General features: G+C 47.4%; 1 protein-coding gene across 1 annotated transcript in view; it reads left to right on the top strand.

The window, feature by feature from the left end:
* Positions 1–5,475, top strand: part of LOC120932431 (ubiquitin-conjugating enzyme E2 B) — a 210,042-nt gene extending 204,567 nt beyond the window's left edge. Inside the window, exon 6 of the mRNA XM_040344783.1 lies at positions 3,781–5,475. Within this exon, the coding sequence (XP_040200717.1) occupies positions 3,781–3,909 (129 nt within the window). The 3' untranslated portion in view covers positions 3,910–5,475. The remainder of the gene's footprint in view (positions 1–3,780) is intronic.
* The last annotated feature ends 15,326 nt before the right edge of the window (positions 5,476–20,801 follow it).

A 20,801-nucleotide genomic window follows, 5' to 3' on the forward strand; every position in this document is an offset into this window, starting at 1 on the left:
TTCTCTCTCCTCCTTTTGCTTTCCTTTTGTTCACAGTGATCAGGTTCCCCCGCCCACGCCTGAAGCAGCCTTGTTCCCTGTACAGTTTCCATTTAGAGACTTTTTTAGAGACTAATTTTTAGGGGTTCACCCCCACCCCCCAGAACTTTCAATCCACTCACCATTCACATGGTTGCACCTTCATGTATCAGCATCTGGATGCATGCCTTTAATCTTTTTCATAAGATGGTTTAGCGCTGAACATTATACCAATAGTGTGTATGTGTTTCCTTCTAAGGGGAGGCCCTGAAAGCCTTTCAAGAAAGCATCATGCGCAAGGAGATTCAAGCCTACTTGAGTCACCAGGGATGCACCAGGTCCAGACCCCTTCTAGAATTATCCAAGGAGATCATGGACTGGGCCGAGGGAAGAGTTCTCTCCATTTTAGCTGTCCACATAAAGGGGACAAGCAACACTGAGGCGGACCTCCTCAGCCGTTAACCGATAAGGCAGGGGGAATGAGAACTGAACCCCAAGGTATTTCAAACCCTGGTGCAGCGCTTCGGAAATCCGGAAATGGATCTGTTCGCCAACCGGCAAAACAGGAAGGTAAAGAGCTATTTCTCGATTTCCCAAGAGAGGGAGTCAGAATATTTAGATGCCCTGATCTGACAGTGCAGGTTGGCATATGCCTTCCCACCCCTAGCACTGATTCAGCCAGTCCCCAGGCCAGCTCCTCCTGATGGCACCCTTGTGGCCAAGGAAAGCTTGGTTCACAAGCTTAAGATCCATGGCAGTGGCAAAGCAATGGAAGCTCCCGAACAGGCCGGATCTTCTCAGACAGGGGCCAGTACTACACCCAAGGCCGCAATTTTTCCAGCTGACGGCCTGAGAAAGAGACCGTAATTAGTTCCCTCCTGAGCAGAGTCCAGTGACTAAAATGATTTACGGTACTCAAAAATTTGGAAGATTTTCTGTTCCTGTGCAAAAAGAAAAACAGATGACCTCCACCACTGTTCCGGTTATTCTGGAGTTTCTCCAGGATGGAGTAGACAAGGGCCTAGCGGTCAGCACCCTTCGGGTTCAGATAGCGGCCCTCTCGGTCTATCTTGATACAAGACTGGCAAAGGAAGACCTCAATAAATGTTTTTTGGTGGCCAGGGAAAGAGTTTCCCCGTTTTCCAAAGACAGTTTCCCACCATGGGACTTGACAAGGGTGTTGGAGGCCTTATCTAGACACCCATTTGATCCTATAGAGGAGGTTCCCTTTAAGTTTCTAACCTTAAAAATATAATTTCTGTTAGCAATTACCATGGCCAGGAGGGTTGGGGACTTGCAAGGGCTGTCCATGAAGGAACCCTTCTTATTGATACAGCCAGATAGTCGTCAGATAGTCACCCTCAGGCCAGACCCTTTTGCATCTACCAAAGGAATCCCTATTTTATAGGATGCAAGATATAACATTCAGATTTTTTGGTTTATCACAAAAAGACAGCAAAGAAAATAAATTTCATTGTCTGGATGTAATTACCTATTTACATAGAACAAAAGAGTTTAGGAGATCAAAAGAGTTTAGGAGAGCCAATCGCCTACTAGTTTTGTACGCTGGGCCAAGGAAGAGACTTCAGGCTTCTAATGCCTCAGTCTCCAGATGGATCAGGGGAGCTATCTTCATGGCTTATGAGAGTTCTGGAGTTCCAGCAAAGGTTAAAGTGGTTGTAAACCCATATTTCTAACTTTATGCTACAGCTAAGCCTATATTAAGCCTTACCTGTAGCTACCCTGGATATCTCCTAAACCTGCCCTGTGTCTGCATGTGCCGAAGCGATCGACACATGCGCACTGAAGCAATGGCACGTCGTGCCGCTGCTTCAGGTAGCTGTGCCATTACCGGCAGCTCCCATGCGCCGGAGTGACGTCATCGCGGCTCCTGCCAATCACAGCGCCAGAGCCGTAAAACCCGGATGTAAGCTCCGGGAGAGATGTCCGCGGCCGGATGGGGGGTCAATGACAGCTGCATGGGGGTCCAATCAAAGGTAAGTAATACATAATGAGCTAGTATGCTATGCATACTAGCACATTATGCCTTTTTGTCTTGCAGGTTTTTAGTTTGTGTGTGTGTGTGTGTTTGGTTTTTTTTTTTTAAAGGGTTTACAACCACTTTAAGGCCCATTTAACCAGGTCACTAGCAACTTTATGGGCTGAAAAAGCAGGGGCCTCCTGAGAACAAATCCGCAGTGCAGCCACCTGGTCCAGTCAGGATACATTCCTGAAGCACTACCGTGTGGAAGTGTTGTCAGAGCAAGACTTGGCCTTCGGCCAGAAGGTCCTACAAGCTGTGGTCCCACCCTGAAGGTAGGCCTGTGTTTACTTGATTATCCTCTCAGGTGTGCCATCCTGGAAGGTGATAGGAGAAAACCTACGTTGGACTTGCCGGTAACTGTATTTCTACGAACGTTCCAGGACGGCAGGCCTACGTCCCGCCCTATGTGGAGGGAAAAATTAGCTGAACACTATGTGGTGAGTACTTAATGTGGATTCTTCTTGTGAACTGGTTCAAGATTACTTTATTACAAACTGTGGATCAAGGGGAAGGGTGGGGACTTATAACAAGCTGTCAATTGATTGTGTTTTCTGTAGGGAGGAGCCCTCATCTCTAAGGTGTGTCGTTCTGGAAGGTTCGTAGAAATACCGTTACCGGTATGTCCAGCGTAGGTTTTTGACCATAGCATTTTTTACAATTTGGCACTGCATCGCTTTAATTGACAATTGCGCAATCATGCAATGCTGTATCCAAACAAAATTTTCATATTTTTCATTTTTTTTTTCACAAGTAGAGCTTTTGATGGTGTATTTGATCACCTCCTACTTTTTTAGTTTTTTTTTGCGTTATAAACAAAAAAGTGATAATTTTGAAACAAATCAAAACAGTATTACCTTTTTGCTATAATATCCCCAAAAATGTTTTTAAAAAAAAAATCATCAGTTTAGGCCAATATATATTCTTCTACATATTTTTGGTACTTTTTTTTGCAATAAGCGTATATTGATTGGTTTGCGCAAAAGTTATAATGTCTACAAACTATGGGAAAGATTTATGGTATGCATGTAATATATAACTAAAAAATATGTAGCAGAACACATGAATAACTGATGAATAAATGTGTTGTGTATCTTTGTTTTTGTTTTGTTTTTAGGATATGTATAATAGCAGAAAGTAAAAACATATTTATACACTTTTTTTTTTTTTTAAACTGTCAGTCTTTTTTTTTTTTTGGGGCTTGGTACAACGTTGCACGACAATTGTCCGTTAAATCGTCGCAGTGCTGTATCGCAAAAAAATGGCCTGGTCCTTAACGGGGTAAATCTTTCCAGTGCTGAAGTGGTTAAGGAAAGATCCCAGGCCTTTTTTTAGGTTCCGCTCACATCCTGCTGCCCAGAATCGTTGCGATTTCGCCTATGAATGTAAACGGGACAAATCGCGGGACACCCGCGCACCCTCCACCACCCTAAATCTTGCGAGACTAGCAGTTGAAGGCAACAGTGCCTATCGCACGGTAGATATAAAGCTGTATGCACAGGGGTGTCGCATACTAGGACACACACCAGTATGGCTATTTTTTTGCTTGGAACTTGGGACAAAAGGTAGAATTATATTTGTGTTTTTTTTTTTATCAGTAGAATAAAATGACCAATTACTGTTCAGTTCTACCTACGTTAAAATGACCAATTCCTGTTCAGTTCTACCTATGTTGATATAGTCTGCATGTCTACTCATAATTTATTTTTATTTTTCTTTAGTCTCTTCTTGATGAACCAAATCCTAATAGCCCTGCGAACAGTCAAGCCGCACAACTTTATCAGGAAAACAAACGCGAGTATGAAAAAAGAGTGTCTGCTATTGTTGAGCAAAGCTGGAACGATTCCTAATATTCCGTTCATCACCTTTTTCATGTACAATATAATTTTATAAGAGACAGAAATGGAGGTACTACAAATGCCACAAGATTAAAAGTTTTAAATATGTTGATGGCAGACACTGAATTCTGCAAGTTTCCTCCATTGTTGCTCATGTTTGGAAACTGAAAAAGCTTGTGTATCTCTAGTGTATTTTTTACTGCATGTTTTGTGCATGGTTTAAAAATTAAGTTATTGCTACATTTGTAATATATCCGGTTTGTATTTTTTCTTTTTCTTGATGTATAACATTGGCATGGAGTTTCCATGGAAATACAAGTTTTGTAAATCTATCTTTTTCTCCCCAAAAAATTAATGCTTCAGTTTTGTGACCTTTTTTTCCTTTTCTTTTTTTTAATAGCAGAAGAGCACTTTTTTATTATTAATAACTTACAATAGAGTTCAGATGTGTATATATAATAATTTGTGTCTGGATATCTTTCTTAATAGTTTTGTGTTAAAGAACTTTAGTTGGAAGAAAAATGCTAGCAAGAAAGCTTTTATTTGAGAGCCTGTATATTTGTTATGCAATAAAAGCTTCCTGTTGGCATGTCTCTTGAGGCTGGGTTCACACCTATGCGAATGTGAATTGGATGCGGTTTTCTTCGCATCCAATTCGCATAGCAGGAGAATGTGACTGGCTCTCTATGTAGTGGGTTCACATATCTCTGCAGCAGGTCCGGTGCGATTTGCTGAAAAAACGGGTGCCTTTTTTGGTCGGGTTTAGGTCCGAATTTAGCCCAAAATTTGGGCTGAAATTGGACTTGAAACGGTGAACCGGCATGCACCGGACCCCTGCTGTGCTATGGAACCAGTGTGAATCCAGCCAGAAAGTTTGTACACTAAACTCTGTGTGCAATCATGCATTTATTTCAGGATAAATGTCTATCTGCATGCACAGAAGTTGCATCATCTCTGGCTGGCCCATCAAGATTTCTGAAAATGCCAAAGTCACAAGATCACTGGACAAAGATGTTGGCAGTGGCAAGGGAGCTTACAGATGTTGCATCTCCAGAGGAAAAGCATGTAGTGTGGACTGTGTTGTGCTTTAAGGCCATACAAGTTTTAAATGATGTATGCCCTTTCTTTAGGTGTAACGTCCTCTTTTTCATATATATAGATATATACATCCATATAGATATATTTATTTTTACAAATTTTATCTGCATGGGTGCATGACATTCTTGACTACACGTGAAAGTGCTTAGGCCTGGCGATTGGCCACTCAGGCTTGCACACTGTTATCTCCCCCATACCTGGAAGCCCTGTTTCAGTGGCGAGGGAACACAGATGGTGAGTTTAGTTTACCTTTTAGGATGTGTTAAAGTAGGCACTGTCACCTAGATTATTTTACATATTAGGGTAATTATCTAATTTTGCAGACTGCAGGTGAAAGTGTGCATACAAATGCTGGACCTAATTCTGAAAGGTATATTTAAGCAGGCCAAGTATCGTTTTTTGTTTTTTATTTCCATAAACCTATTGCATTCATTAATCTGCACTGTGAAAACAAGCTGCTGGCATACAGTTTGATATACCCAAACCTACAAATCAAATCAAATATTGCAGCTCTAAAAACAAATATGTGAATTAAAGCATGTGCTCTGAAACGTGTCACAAATAAAGTCTATTATAACTAAGAGGCCAAAGACATTTAAATTAAGAGATCTTCTACCAATTCAGCACGACCCAGGTCGGCAGTGGCTTTCAATGCAAATTCCTTGTGTTTTTTTCCCCCAAAATCACTGAATTTTATCCGGCATTGTGTATAAATCCAATTTTAATAAAAATACTACACTATCACTGGTCCTCGTCGGCTCCTTGGTGAGTTTTATTCATTCTAATGGGAACCAAATGTTGCTGCTGCTAAAAGGAGGCTATTCCAGAATTGGTGCACATATATCCTGGGAAGATCTGTGATTGGTGTATTCATTACAGCTTATGGTCTGGTGAGTGTTCATTTTGGTAAAGGTGGTGGCATGTGACGATTTCCATGCATTGAGAGGATCTGCTGGCTTGGTGAAAGATCTCTTCATTTGAATGTTTGGACTTTTATCAGACCATGTAAATTTTGTTTTGTGGCACATTTCAGGGCAAATGTTTTTTAATTCAGTTTTTTTTTCCATGATTGGTATTAATTACCTTTCACAGTTATCAAGGTACTCGTCTTTACAATAGTTTCTATTGCCTTTCTTCCAGTAGACCAAGTCTTTTACAGTTTTTGGGTTATTGTCCAGTATCAGCTTTAACTGCCAGGACAAATGTGCAAGCTGAGCAAAGCACAAACTATAGGATTTACACCATTTGTCATTATCTCTGCTGCATTAGTTAGTCAGGTTGAAAGATACAAGTCCTTCAAGTTCAACCAATAAAATTCCCAATTCTCGCACAACTCTGCCTCTCAGCCATTTATACAAATCTGTAATACCTTTTCAACAGCGCTGTCTTATTTTTAAAACAAATGTCACTCTGTGCAAATACCTTGTATAAATATCTCAATACAAAACCCAAAAATGATTACTGTATAAGCCTATTATCCCTTAATCATCATTAGTTCATCACAAATTATTTTCCTCCAATATAAAGTGCTCAATTAACTTTTTTAATTTTTTCATGCAAAACTCTATACTTCCACACACTCACCAGGTAATGTTGACCTTATGCTTTTCAGTACACTTGTGGATAAAACCCTCCTGGGTGTTTGACAGCAAAGATCAGCCTCTCCTCCTTTTGTTTTCTCCTCTCCCAGTGGTCCTTGTACTCCTCCTTTGGACTTGTATGCCTTAGTTGTAAAACCAGGGGACAAAGAGGGGGGAACCCCTATAGTGTAATATCGTTTTATTTAAAAAAGAATTGTAAATCTACACTCACATTTAAAAATTGACAGAATCGCTGTAAGACCTAGGCGTTCCACGTGCTGGAAATGATGTCACCGGAAGTCCCACCAAACATGTTCTGCCCAGCAAATCAGGCACCCTCTGGTACTTTTTAACCACTTCCATACCGGGCCATAATAATATGACCCCCGGCAGGAACATCTCCTTTCTCCGGGTGGATGCCATATGATGTCCTTCAATCCTCACCGCTCCTGCGGGCCCCCAGGGCCCGCAGTGATCGAGGATGAGGCGTGTCCCTCAGGCACAGCCCATCCATGATCGGGGTAAAGAGCCCATGAAATGGGCTCTTTACCACGTGACTGGCTGTGTTCAATCACAGCAGGTCACAAATGTCAGCAAACGGCTGTAGTGTCGTTTCCAGTTTCTCCTCTTCAGTGTGTGAGGAGGAGATCTGGGGAAATAAACACATTACAGTGCCCGATTGCCCCCTAAATAATGTTGACCCATCAGAGTACCTGTCGCCAGCTCATGCCTCATAGAATATACGTTGGGGTATTTGCTTTTCAAAAAGGGGTAATTTAGTGGGTGATTCCATTGTCCTGGTGCACCAGCACCTTCAACAGTTTGATAGGTTGTCAGTAGAGCTGCACCATTCTGGCTAAAATGAGAATCACAATTTTTTTGCTTAGAATAAAGACCACTATTCTCGCAGTGTAACATCTTTCACATTATACAAAAAAATTGGGCTAACTTTACTGTTTTTAGTTCGTTTTTTTTTGTTCACTAAAGTGTAATTTTTTTTTTTAATTGCGTTTGAAAACTGCTGCACAAATATGGCATGACATAAAATATTGCAACAACCACCATTTTATTCTCTAGGGTCTCTGCTAAAAAAAAATCTAGCAGAAAATAATGATTTTTACTTGTTGGCAACAAATGTCAGAAAAGTTTTGGTTTTAAATGGTTAAACTTCCTTCATCTGCACGCTGGAGTTCTTTCCTTTTGATAAAAGAACCAAAAGATACTTTGTTTCTACTTATTTGCGTGTAATTTTTGCTATGTACATGCTATGTGTTAGAAAAATCTTAAATTGACAACTTTGTGTAGAAAAAAAAAAGTTTTCTTTCCATGCTTTCCAAAAACTTTTGGAAAGGAAATGACATGTTCAAAAGACTCATAATGCCTCATAGATTAAATGGGGTAATTTTGTGGGTAATTCCACTGTACTGGTGATCCTGGACCTTCAAAAGTGTGATAGGTAGAAATGAAATTAGATGTGTAATTTATGCTCCTAGAACGACTGCCTGATGGTGCTCCCTGCACGTTGGGCCTCTATATGTGGCCAGGCTGTGTAAAAGTTTCAAACATGTGGTATTGCCATACTCAGGAGGAGTAGCATAATGTATTTTGGGGTGTAATTGGAAGTATGCTTATGCTGTGTGCGAGAAATAACTTATTTATGACAATTTTGTGTTAAAAAAAATATATTTCTCTTATCGTCCATGGACGGACACAGCCTTCTCAGGTCTTGACAATTGGGTTATGTTCCTGTTCATAGGAGAGGACTGGGCAGAACATGTTGGATATTTAAATACATGTTACTTTAACAGAGTTGAACAGCCCTGCCCAGGGGGCGGTCTCTCCAGAAATAACCCTCCTCCATGCAGCCTCAGTTTTTTTTCTGCCTAGCAAAGGAGAAGGACGTGGCTCCCTTTGGGCCCAGCGCCCTGAATACATTTTTCGTTTTATTTTATTTTCTTAGAAGAATCTCAAATATGGGCATTTTTTTTATCAACTGCCGGCTGGGTGACAGGCTGGATATATAGATCCTTGTAGTCTCCTCAGTCCCACCAGCAAGCGTGAGCACACCATTGCTAAGGGCTGGGTCTGCCACGACATACCCCATGACTCCTGGGGTGGCCAATGGGTTTTTTGCTCCAGGGTCCACACATGACTGGGCTGTCGTGTTGTCTCACTCACAGTGGACCGGGCCGACAGCTACTCCAACGCGGTTGTATGCCTGTCTGGAATGCGCCAGCGGGTCCTCGCATGGATGGGTAAGTCATGTTTCCCTCAGCTGCTCTTCCGCTGCTACCGGGGTGGACCTGTGGGGGGCTTCTTTTTCCCACTGGGGGACTGTGGGGTGTCTGGGCCCTTTTATAGCTGTGGGGGTGTGCTTTGCCTTAGGGAGGCCCACTTGCGGCCTTCTCATCCACATTGCGGCATTTTGCCGCCATTTTGGCGGCGCCAGTGCCATTTATTTTGCAGTCTGCTTTTTGCATTGGAAATTCCCATCGGTGACCATTTTGTTGTGGTCACGCTATGGCGCAGCTTGCTTTTGTGGTTGGCCATTTTACTGTGGCCGTGCCCTGTTATCTCTGAGGCATCCGGCGGCCATTTTAGTGTGGGGTTTTGGCCTCTAGCGCTAGCTCTGAACGGCGCGCAGCACACATCTCCTCAGACTTTTTACCTCACAGTTTTTTCCTCACAGCACACGCTGTGTACAGAAGGCGGAAGTGGCGCTAAACAGTCTCTTGCTGGGTTGGTGAGTCCCGTCGGTAACCCCCCCTGGTCAGAGCAGCAAGGAGGGTGGGCTTTTTCAGGTTTGAATAGGTCCCTGAGAGCTGTCTGTGGTTATGGAGTCAGTATCTGGCCCTTCTTCCCCAAACATGCCTGAGGTGGCAGCTGGTGCCCCTGCACCTGGGGTTCCCATGGACACTTTGTCGGCAGTCCTGGAAACATTTGTTGCCAGGGTGGAAGCGGCGTAAGGGGGGTACAAAGCGCCCCCGCCATCTCCTGGGGAATGCTCTGACTCAGACCCAGGCCTGGCTGCGGCACAGGACCTTGGTTCTGGGTTGTCAGAGGACGTGGACCAGGACCTTCCTTGTGAGGAAGACTCCTCACTTGGGTCAGTACAGGACAGGGCACTTGTCAGTGCGCTTATCAGTGCTGTAAGGGACTCCCTTAAGCTGGATAGTGCAGCTGAGGCATCCACTGAGGGTTCAATCTTTTGGGTCCCACAAGTCGGACCACTCTGTGAAGGTTTTTCCTTTTTATGTGTCCTTTTTTGACAAGTTCATTGATAAGGAATGGGAAAAGCCGCAGAAGTCTTTTGTGGTTCCTCAGCGCCTAGCGGTCTGTTACCCTTTTGAGGACAGCCTTTTGAAGAAATGGGCTTCTCCTCCGGTGGTTGACCCCCCGGTTGCCCGGTTAAATAAGGTGACCACTCTCCCTATAGAAGGGACCCCTGCCTTCGAAGACCATAGTGATAGGAGGTCCGAGGCATTGACCCTGCTTCATGTTTACCATGCTGGGGTCTGCATTGCGGTCTATTGTGGCTGCAACCTTGGTGTCCCGGACACTCACTGAATGGGCAAAGGTTTTGCACCAGACTGTGGAGGAGCACCAGCTCACTCACAAATTTATTAGACTGGCTGACCAGTTGGTCCAGGGCCTTGTATATGTCTGTGATGCTACATTGGATGCAGCCCCCTTGATATCCAGAGACTCTGTTTCGGGGGTGGTTTTATGCTGAAATGCTGGTCTGTGTCACGACCTGCAGTGAACGAGTGTGAACCACACCTGCAGAGAAATGGGTATCATTAGTGGAAGTGGTGCATTTCTCTGTATAGTATGACACTCAGTAGTGCACCGCAGGCGTCACTCTTAATCTTAAGCGAAGAGTTTAGAGTTAATTACATCATCTGTCAATCTAGAGAGGGATCTTTTTAGAAGGTAGGCCACAAGGTATTACTGCATACCCGCAACCACTAGGTTAAAATCAGGACACAAACTATTTGTGCATGCAGGCGTGATATTTATGCAACAAAAGGCTAACTTAAAGATTCATCCAAGTAATTTATGCATGCAGGGTAATATGTCCAGTATGAAGTAAAGCAAGTCACATGCACGTAGCTTATGCATCCGTGGTATTCATGAAAGTAAATCAAAATTCACATGATAGTGGGGCGTGGCCTGACATAGCATGGAGTAGGACGTGCAGGCATTGAGCTCCGTCCAAATACTCCTTTTTCTACACATCCTGAGCTCCAGCGCCATCCTGAACCTGCCTGGCGGGACCCCCTGAGGACCCTGCACCCCTGTGGCCGCAAATCCCCCGGCTTCGGATCGTACAGTGGCATCCGCGGAGCCACGATCCCGATCGCGGGTGCGCCATTCAGGAAAGTCCGCTGCTTCAGCCTAGTTGTGGAGGTCCGCGGCCATCTTGCTCCACCCAGCCTGCCACCTGTGCTGCCTCCCGGCCCTCCCTGCTTCCAGGTATTATCCTCCAAGGACCCACAGAGACCCCCTGAGGACCCCGCACACCCGCAGCCTCTGACCACCCGGCCACAGCATTTTTGAAAGGCCGCGGCTTCGGCCTAGTGCTGAAAGTCGGTGGCCATCTTGCTTCACCCGGCCTGCCGCCTGTACTGCTTCCGGGCCCTCCTGCTCCCAGGTAACACCCTGCAGGGACCCACTGGGACCCCCTGAGGACCCCGCACACCCGCAGAGGAGGACCCATCAGCCTCTGACCGTACGGCCACAGCGTTTGGGAGAGTGCTGGGAGTCAGCAGCCATCTTGCTTCACCCGGCCTGCCGACTAGTGATTCTTCTCGGCCTACCTGCCCTACAGCTCTCTACCCTCCAGAATAGCCAGACCTGTGTGCTTCAGAGTGGGGAGGGATCACAGCGAATACCTGTCATGACTCCGCCAAAAACGCCAAAGGCCACCCTGGCGAAATTGGACCAGTATCGCCGCCAGGAGGAGGAGAGTGCTGGGAGAGATGGTGGGGCCCCATGCATTGCGCAGGCCGCTCCGGGAGGTGACACAGCTAAAGTGCTCGAGGCAATCACGTACTGCCGGACGTCCCTGACAGCGCAAATAGAGGTGGTCAAGGTGGACCTTTCACTCATGCGACATGACTTCCAAAAACTTTGTGAGCGTGTCACAACACCCGAAACCCGCCATTGTGCCACTCCAGGTCAGCTCGGATCAAATGCAGCTTCAAATCAATCAGATTCTAAGCAAGCAAGATGACATGGAAAATAGGCTCCGGAGGTGCAATCTCTGTTTCATCGGGCTCCCAGAGGAAGCTGAGGGCCTTTGCCCTACCACCTACCTACCTACCACCTTCTTGGAGCAACTTCTTATTGGCACCTATGGCCGCGAGGCCCTCTCTCCCACTCTGGCAGTGGAGAGGGCCCATCGTATGCCTGCCAGACCTCCTCCTCAGGGGGCTCCCCCCCCCCCGCACGTTTATAGCGAAATTCTTGAAATACAAGGACAGAGATGCAGCGATGCGAATGGCCAGGGAAAAAGGTAACATCCACCTTTGGAAACGTCAAGATCGCTATCTTCCCTGACTTTTCTGCCGAGGTGCAGTGCCGCCGCCAGGGCTTCATGGAGGCGAAGAGGATACAACCTCTTAAATACTCCTATGCTATTTCCAGCTCGTCTTAGAGTTGAAAGGGACGGCCGTGTGTTCTTCTTTGAGGATCCTGGGGAAGCCCTTGCCTGGTTGGAGCGTCCAGAGCCCTCCGCAAGGGCGGTCGAGTGACCTGACCGAGCATGTTTATCGGCACTGTTGATCGTCACCATCACCCGCAGATTACACGCTGCCACGGGAGTCTGCGAATACACCAAACCCTGGTATGTTACCCCTTTTGTTGTCTCCTCCTTACTGCCTGCGGCACATGCCCTATTGCTCCTTACCTATCCTCACCTCCTATCCTTACCTCCTCACCTCCTCAGCTCCTCACCTATCATACCTGTCATTCCCAGAGGACCTCCTGGGACCCCCCTTTGCCTTCCCATGCTTTACTCCTCTTTCAATTGTAACCTGCAAAGGGGGTCTCCCATACTCAGGGCCCCTGTTGACTGGTTGATACATGTAACTACCCTGGAGACTGTAATTGCGGAGCACAATCAGTCCTACACTCCTAACACAGCGAATTTTTGCCCCTCAGCAACCGGAACACGCATCCCTCTATTATGTGATTGCAGAACTTTGGATATTATCGACCCCGCTCTGTGCTTCTGGTTCACAGTACAGGAAGAGCCTGTTCCTCTTTATTTGCGGGCCTTGTATCTTTCACACCGATTGCTGCAGATCTTTCACGTAACAGCAGGACATTTTGGTTTTACCTGCTATCGGTTGTTTCTTTTTTTGGGGTTTTGGGCACATACCCGCATCAGTTGGGGAAGATGCAGAGGGGGGAGGTTAGTTTTTACTTGATGGAATGCAATGCAACAAAATGCATGCTAACATTGATACTGCATAGACGGCAAATCTTGTGTTCATGTAATGCTACTGTTCCACGATATGTTTTAATGTTTGTATTATGGCATCGATAAAACTGCTCACTTGGAATGTGCGTGGGCTTGGGAACAAGGTAAAGAGATCCACAGTTTTCTCATTTCTCAAAAAACAACGTGCCGACGTTGTGGTGTTGGTGGAGACACACGTTGAGGGTCGGCTCCAGATGGCACTTTGCCGGCCATGGATCGGGTGGGCCTATCATTCATCCCACTCCTCCAATGCTCGCGGAGTCTCAGTCTTGATTGCCAAGACGGTACATTTTGAGCTATGCGATGTCCAGTCTGACCCACAGGGGCGATATGTCTTTCTCTCGGTTAAATTGTATGGTGAACCTTTCCTACTGATGGAATTCTATGTACCTCCACCATTTAGCTCTACTATAGTTACAGAGGGCTTGCTATATATGATTCGTCATCCTTCGATTCAGGCGGTGTGGCTGGGGGATTTTAACGCTACGCTGAACCCTACATTGGACAAACTGTTGCCCTTACCATTACCTACTACAGCTCCGGCCCACACTAGATTCTCCAGACTTAGCTTTTCCGTTATTCTCACTGACACCTGGCGTTTTAAATTTCTGCTCACCTGAGCTTACTCCTGTTTCTCAGCTACCCATAACACTTTGTCCCGTATAGAATTTATATTTATTTCTAATACCCTTGCCCCAAGATTACTGGGAGCAGAATTTGCCCCCAGATTACTCTGACCATAGCCCATATTGGATTAGCCTCTCCGTCCCATTAGACAGACCACCCCGTACGTGGCGCCTGAATCCGTTTTGGCTCACCCTGCTGTCGGAGGATGATGAACTTGGTAACAGTTGGAGAACCTACTTTTCGGAGAATGACGGATCTGCATCCCCAGATATAGTATGGGAAGCCTTTAAATTACACGCACGCCTGACTGACCTCCTGTATTAACAGGCTGAAGGCCAATTCGTCGGCTGCACTGGACGGGGCAATGCGGGATCTGTCCTCCTCTGAACAGGGATATATGGCGAGCACCTCTGCTGGGGCTGTCCAACTCGGGTTACAAACCAGGGTGGTCAATCAGCTACAGCACGAGACGGCCAGGAAAAAACTTTTTTTTGCCAGACAAAAACTGTATGAACATGGGGAGAGAGCGGGGAAACTGTTGGCCTATCTAGCACATAGTGAGGATAGACCCCCTACGGTCATTTCCCTCACTGGTTCGAACGGGGAAAAGATTATGGAACCCCAGGCTGTCACTTCCAAATTTAGGGACTTCTTTTCTCAACTTTATATGTCCCAGGATTTCACCACTGAAGCTCAATTGGAGGATCTACTGGCAGAAATCACCTTTCCACAGCTGAATGACACTCAAATGGCTATGCTAGATGCACCTCTTACACTTGACGAAATAACCACAGCGATTGCGAGCTTTGCCAGATCCAAGGCCCCGGGTTCAGATGGGTTACCCAAAGAATTTTATGCCCAATACAGCGAGATACTTGCCCCCAAGTTATTGTCCCTTTTCAATCATTTATTCGACAACTTCACCCTACCCCCATCGATGGGCGAGGCGGTCATTATCCTCATACCTAAACCGGGCAGGGACCCAGGCCTCCCGGAATCTTATAGACCCATATCACTCCTTCAGGTAGACATAAAGATCCTGGCTAAAGTACTTTCCCTCTGCCTTAACCAAATGATTCTAAGCCTGATCCACACTGACCAAGCTGGATTCATGCCGGGGCGTAACACCTTATTCAACCTCGGAAAATTGTATATTAACTTGCAGGCGACACATGCTAACGTTGGACTGGCTTTGGACGCCACCAAGGCCTTTGACTCAGTGGAGTGGCGGTATCTTTGGGGATGCCTCCGTAGCTTTGGTTTTGGACCTAACTTTATCATGTGGGTTCAATTATTATATCTGGCACCCAGGGGTAGGGTGGTGGCCAACGGGAGGGCCTCCCAGACGTTTAACTTATCCTGGGGCACTAGGCAGGGCTGTCCACTGTCTCCACTCCTCTACGCCCTGGTGGCGGAGCCCCTTGCAATCTCCATTAGCGAGGACCCCAAGATCCAGGGTCTTTGCCTTGGTTCCCTGACTGAAAAAATAAGCTTATACGCAGGCGACACGCTGCTATACCTGGCCGACTCTACCACATCTCTCCGGAAGGCATTACATACGATCGAACACTTTGGTCAGTTCTCTGGCCTTAAAATTAATTGGGAGAAATCCCAAATATTGCCTATGGATAGTTTTCCCTCCCCCGAGCTACAGGCGCAGCTACCACTCCAGCGAGTGAACACTATTAAATTCCTTGGAGTATTGGTCAAAAGCACATCGTCTGACGATGTGCTTTTGACCACGAAACGCGTCGGGAGGACTCCACTGTCGCCCCATTTACATGCAAGAGCTCTTTTACTTCCAGCCAAATGTAAGTTTGTTAGCTGTGAATAAACATGTATTTTTTCTTTTATACGGAGTTGCGCTATGTGGCCACTTCTCTTTATTTTTCTCTATGCACCACTAACACACTGAGCCAATTGGTTTTGGGATACCAACATCAGTATAGCTTCCGGCTTACTCCTGGGGACCTATTCCATATAAGAACCTACCCACCAGTTGGACCTACGCTTCCTGCCAAGGATTGCTGTTTGACAATCGTCATATAAAGCCATGACTGACCTCTTTTGGCATATGCCACCAGTGGTCAACAAGTTCCGGTAAGCCTGCACTTTTTCCGGTGATGGGATTGTCACGTTAAAGGAGTCACGCTTTTTCTATTTATTCACCTTTTCACTTGAATGACTTGTGGATGTTGATGAACTTTGCTACATACCTCGGATCATCACACTTAGGAGTTTTTGTTGGACTTTGTTTTTATGTTTGATACCACCTTAGGTGCATCAGTTCACGTGCCAGTTGGCACTGTTGTCACCCCTCGCTACAGAGGAGTCTCACATGTTTCACAATTTGTGTCTAACATTTATTAATGTTATATGTGTTTTATTTTTTACTATACACATTTTTTGGTATTTTGATATTCATTTATTAATTTTAGCGCTACACATACGTATTTTTTTGGTTGTTTTGCTTTTTTGAATAAGCCGTGTCAGCAGCTACCATTTACGCACACCTGGCAGTGCAGGGTATCCACTCTCTTTCTGGTCTGTGGGTAGAGTATTGTGTAGCGGTCAGTATGTAGTGTATAGTGCAGTGATATGCAATTAGCGGACCTCCAGCTGTTGCAAAACTACAAGTCCCATCATGCCTCTGCCTCTGGGTGTCATGCTTGTGGCTGTCAGAATCTTGCTATGCCTCATGGGATTTGTAGTTCTGCAACAGCTGGAGGTCCGCTAATTGCATATCCCTGGTATAGTGTATTGGTCTGTGGGTAGAGTATTGTGTAGCGGTCCATATGTAGTGTGTGTAGTGTATTGTATATTGGTCTGTGGGTAGTGTATTGTGTAGCGGTCAGTATGTAGTGTATTGTGTAGCGGTCAGTATGTAGTGTATTGTGTATTGGTCTGTATGTAGTGTATTGTGTGTAGTGTATTGTGTTTTGGTCTGTGGGTAGAGTATTGTGTAGCGGTCAGTATGTAGTGTATTGTGTGTAGTGTATAGTGTATTGGTCTGTGGGTAGAGTATTGTGTAGCGGTCAGTATGTAGTGTAGTGTATAGTGTATTGGTCTGTGAGTAGAGTATTGTGTAGCGTAGGGCCGAAACAACTAATCGATTAATCGACAACTAATCGATTATGAAATTAATCGATTACAATTTCTCTTCCGTTAATGGACGGACACAGCAGCCTTTGACCTTAGGGTTATATCGGCTTCCTTCCAGGAGAGTTAGGCAGAAAAAAAGCACTTTAAGTGTTAACAACACTTTCCTCAGTACAGCTCCTCCCAGGGGGCGTGGTTCCCCGGGTATAACCCACACCCTGCTCTAGCAGCCTCAGTTTTTTTCTCTGCCTAACGTCAGGAGAGGACAGGCCCTCTAGAGTCCTGTACTCTGTCGCTTTTTATTGTTTTGTTCCTGCATTTTTGAATCCTGTTATTCTTCTATCAACAGCCGACTGGGTGACAGGCTGGGTCTTGACTCTTGTAGTCCCCCCATGTTCGGCCTTCGAGCGTGTGCCGGCCCTCAGCTCAGCTTTGGGTCGTCCACGACAGGCCCCATTGCTCTAGGGGCGGCCGGGGAACTTCATGTTCCAGGACACACATATGACCGGTCTCTATGGCTTTGTCACAGTGTGTCTGGCCGACAGCCATGCCGTTAGTGGACGTTGGTTCTGTCTGGGATACCTCCAGCCGGTGGTCGCAGGACGGGTAAGTAGTGGCCCCTTGCTCAGGTAAGGTGGTATGGCTGGTGTTTTCCCCTGGGAGGTCGACTGAGGGTTCACTCTGCTTTCCTCTCTCGCTTATTTCCTCTCCCTCCTTCCCCATTTTGGGTAGCGGCTGTGAGGGGGGGCCTTCTGGGGTCTCTTTATTACCACCGGGGCCTGTGTGTATAGCGGGGGCTGTGTTTTTTACTCTGGGAGGTGCTGCTGTGTAGTGTGCGGTGTTTGGTGCATCACTGTGGAATTTAAACTGTGCCACAGCCGCCATTTTGCCGTGGTCGCGATTTTATATAGCTCGGCGGCCATTTTCCTGTAGCCCGCTGGTGATTTTTTTTTTACCTCAGACGGCGGCCATCTTGGAAATGTCTTGGCCTCTTGTGTCAGTTTTAGCGCTGCAAAACGCCGCGAATCTTCCCGGAGGTGACAGACGCAGCACAGCCAGCACATCAGAGCACACCTAGGGTTTTCAGCTCTCTCTGCAACCGGGTGGGGTGGTGAGTCCCTGGGAGGCTTCCCCTTCTATTTTTACAGCCGGGAGGTGACCGGTGTGGTGTTCTGCCTTGCAGTACACAGCGGTGGGGTAACATGTTTCTGCCCTAGCAATTCCTTGAATTTTACTTTAATCCCCCTGCCCCTGCCGCATCTGTTGAGGCAATGTCGGCAGAAGGGGGGTACAAAAGCGCCCCCTCCCTGAGCCTGCTTCTGGGGATATCGCTGACACAGATCTGGTCTGTCATGTCAGACGATGCAGGCTTAACCCACACGGACTGTGAGGATGACTCTGCCCCAGGGTCAGTACATGATAGGGGATTTGTCTTATTTCTGCGGTGATACTCATAAACTTGAGGATGGCGGGGGCACCGTATGTGCCGGTCCCTTTTGGGTTCCGCAAAACCGCCTAGCACCGCTAGAGTATTTCCCTGTATTCCATGTTTGGAGCAATTGCTATGTATGGATTGGACACGCCACAGAAAGTTTTTTTGCTGTTCCTAAAATATTTGCGGTCCTTTATCCCTTTGAGGAGTCTCTCCTCCATCAGTGGACACTCCCGTGTCCAGACTGAGTAAAGCCACCACATTGCCTGTGAAAGGGGCTCCCGCTTTTACGGACCCCACTGATGGGAGGGTGGAGGCAGTGGGTTCGGCTGTGAGACCGGTTGTGGCCGGGTCTCTGGTGTCGCAGACACTGACTGAACGGACAAAGTTGTTGCTGCAGAAGCTGGAGGAGCAGGATGCTTCCGAGACCTGCAAGGGCCTGGCTGAACAATTGGTTCAGGGTCTAAAATTTGTCTGTGAGTCGGCCCTGGATATGCTTCCCTTGCTTTCCAGAGTCTCCGCCTATGCGGTGGTACTACACCACCTTGTGTGGCTGACATGGTGGTCTGCGGACCAATCCTCCAAGAAGGCCTTGGTGGATTTGCCCTTTAAGGGTGAACGGCTTTTTGGGGCGTCCCTGGATGACATCATTAAGGATGCCACAGGTGGTAAGAGCACACTGCTCCCACAGTCTGGGAAGGGCAAGGAGCCTGGCCGTAAGCAAGGGCCCTCCTTTACTACCCCCAATCGTTTTTTTTGCCTGCCGAGTGCGGCAGGAAAAAGTTTTCAATGTGCTAAGTCCCCCGCTGCAGGGCAGAAGCGCACCTGGTACCGCAAGCCTGCGGACAAACCTGCTTCCGCATGAAGATCTTCCCCCTGCCCGTGTCTCGGGTAGGGGGCTGGCTTCACAAGTTCACGGCTCGGTGGAGGTCTATTCTCTCCGACTGTTGGGTTTGCGAAGTAGTTTCCTCGGGGTACAAGATAGTGTTTCTCTCTTGTCCACCAAACAGATTTTTTCCTTCCTACCTCCAGCTTCCTCCGGTTCGCCGGCAGGCTCTGTCAGGGGCTGTCCAGGATCTTCTGGTGAGGGGAGTGATTGTACCAGTTCCCTCGTTGGAACGGTTTCAGGGGTTTTACTCCAATCTGTTCGTAGTACCCAAGAAGGGTCCGTCCAATCCTGGACCTCAAGGCCCTCAATTGTTTTGTCAAGGTGCATAATTTCAGGATGGAGTCGATTCGCTCGGTAATAGCAGCACTCCTTTAGAGGGACTTCCTGGCGTCCTTGGACATCATGGACGCGTACCTACGTGTTCCCATATGCACAAAGCACCAGAGGTTTCTGCACTTTGCGGTCGGGGAGGACCATTTTCAATTTGTGACCCTCCCGTTTGGCTTGGCATCGGCACCACGGGTTTTCACCAAGGTCCTCCCCCCGAAACTGGCCCTGCTGAGACAGCGGGGGATCGCTATCATGGGATATCTGGACGACCTTCTCCTGCGAGCTTCTTCAGGCTCAGAATTGGAAGAGGATGTGTCTATCTTGTGTCAGACTCTCCAAGAGTTCGGCTGGCTTCTGAATATCCGGAAGTCAGTGTTAGTTCTGTCTCAGGGACTGGAATACCTGGGACTAGTCAACTGGTCAAGTCTTCCCTGGTGTGGTGGCTGGCGTCTCCGGTGCTTCAGACCGGGAAGTCGTTTCTGCCATGCCACTGGACTGTGGTCACGACGGATGCCATCCTCTCCGGTTGGGGGTGGGGCGTTTGGGGCACCCAGTCTGCCCAGGGGCGCTGGACTCAGGAGGAGTCCCGCCTGCCAATCAATATACTGAAGCTCCGAGCAATCAAGCTGTGCCTTGCCAGGTGGTCCCTGGATCTGCAGGGCCAACCGGTCAGGATCCAGTCTGACAACGCCATGGCCGTGGCGTACGTCAATCATCAGGGGGACACACAGAGTTCAGCTGCAGCGATGGAGGTCACGCACATCCTTCGGTGGGTCGAGAGGTCCGTTCCAGGTCTGTTGGCCGTGTACATTCCGGGTGTACAGAATTGGCAAGCCGACTTCCTAAGTCGCCAAACACTAGACCAAGGAGAGTGGTCACTCCACCCGGAGGTGTTTCAGAGTCTGTGCCAAAAGTGGGGCACTCCAGCCGTGAACCTTCTAGCGTCCCGTCTCAATCTGAAGGTGCCACGGTTCGTGGCCAGGTCAAGAGACCTGTGGGCGGACGCATCAGACGCGTTGGTGGCACCTTGGGGTCGCTATCGCCTAATATACGCCTTCCCTCCTCTGAAGCTTCTTCCTCGCTTGCTTGCTGCGCAGAGTGGAAGCCGGAGGGATTCCAACGATCCTGATTGCCCCAGATTGGCCGCTCCTGGTCCGCGGACCTGGTGCGTCTGGTGGCAGACGCCCCCTGGCGTCTACCCCTGAGAGTAGATCTTCTGTCGCATGGGTCCGATCTTCCACCCTGCTTTACAGTCGCTGGCTTTGACTGCGTGGCTGTTGTGAGCCAGGAACTGAAAGACCGAGGCCTATCGGGCTCGGTGGTCTCTTCCATGCTGCGTGCACGGAAGTCTACTCCACGTAG

Source organism: Rana temporaria, chromosome 3 (genome assembly GCF_905171775.1).
Source record: "Rana temporaria chromosome 3, aRanTem1.1, whole genome shotgun sequence".
In the NCBI taxonomy this organism is placed as follows: Eukaryota; Metazoa; Chordata; class Amphibia; order Anura; family Ranidae; genus Rana; species Rana temporaria.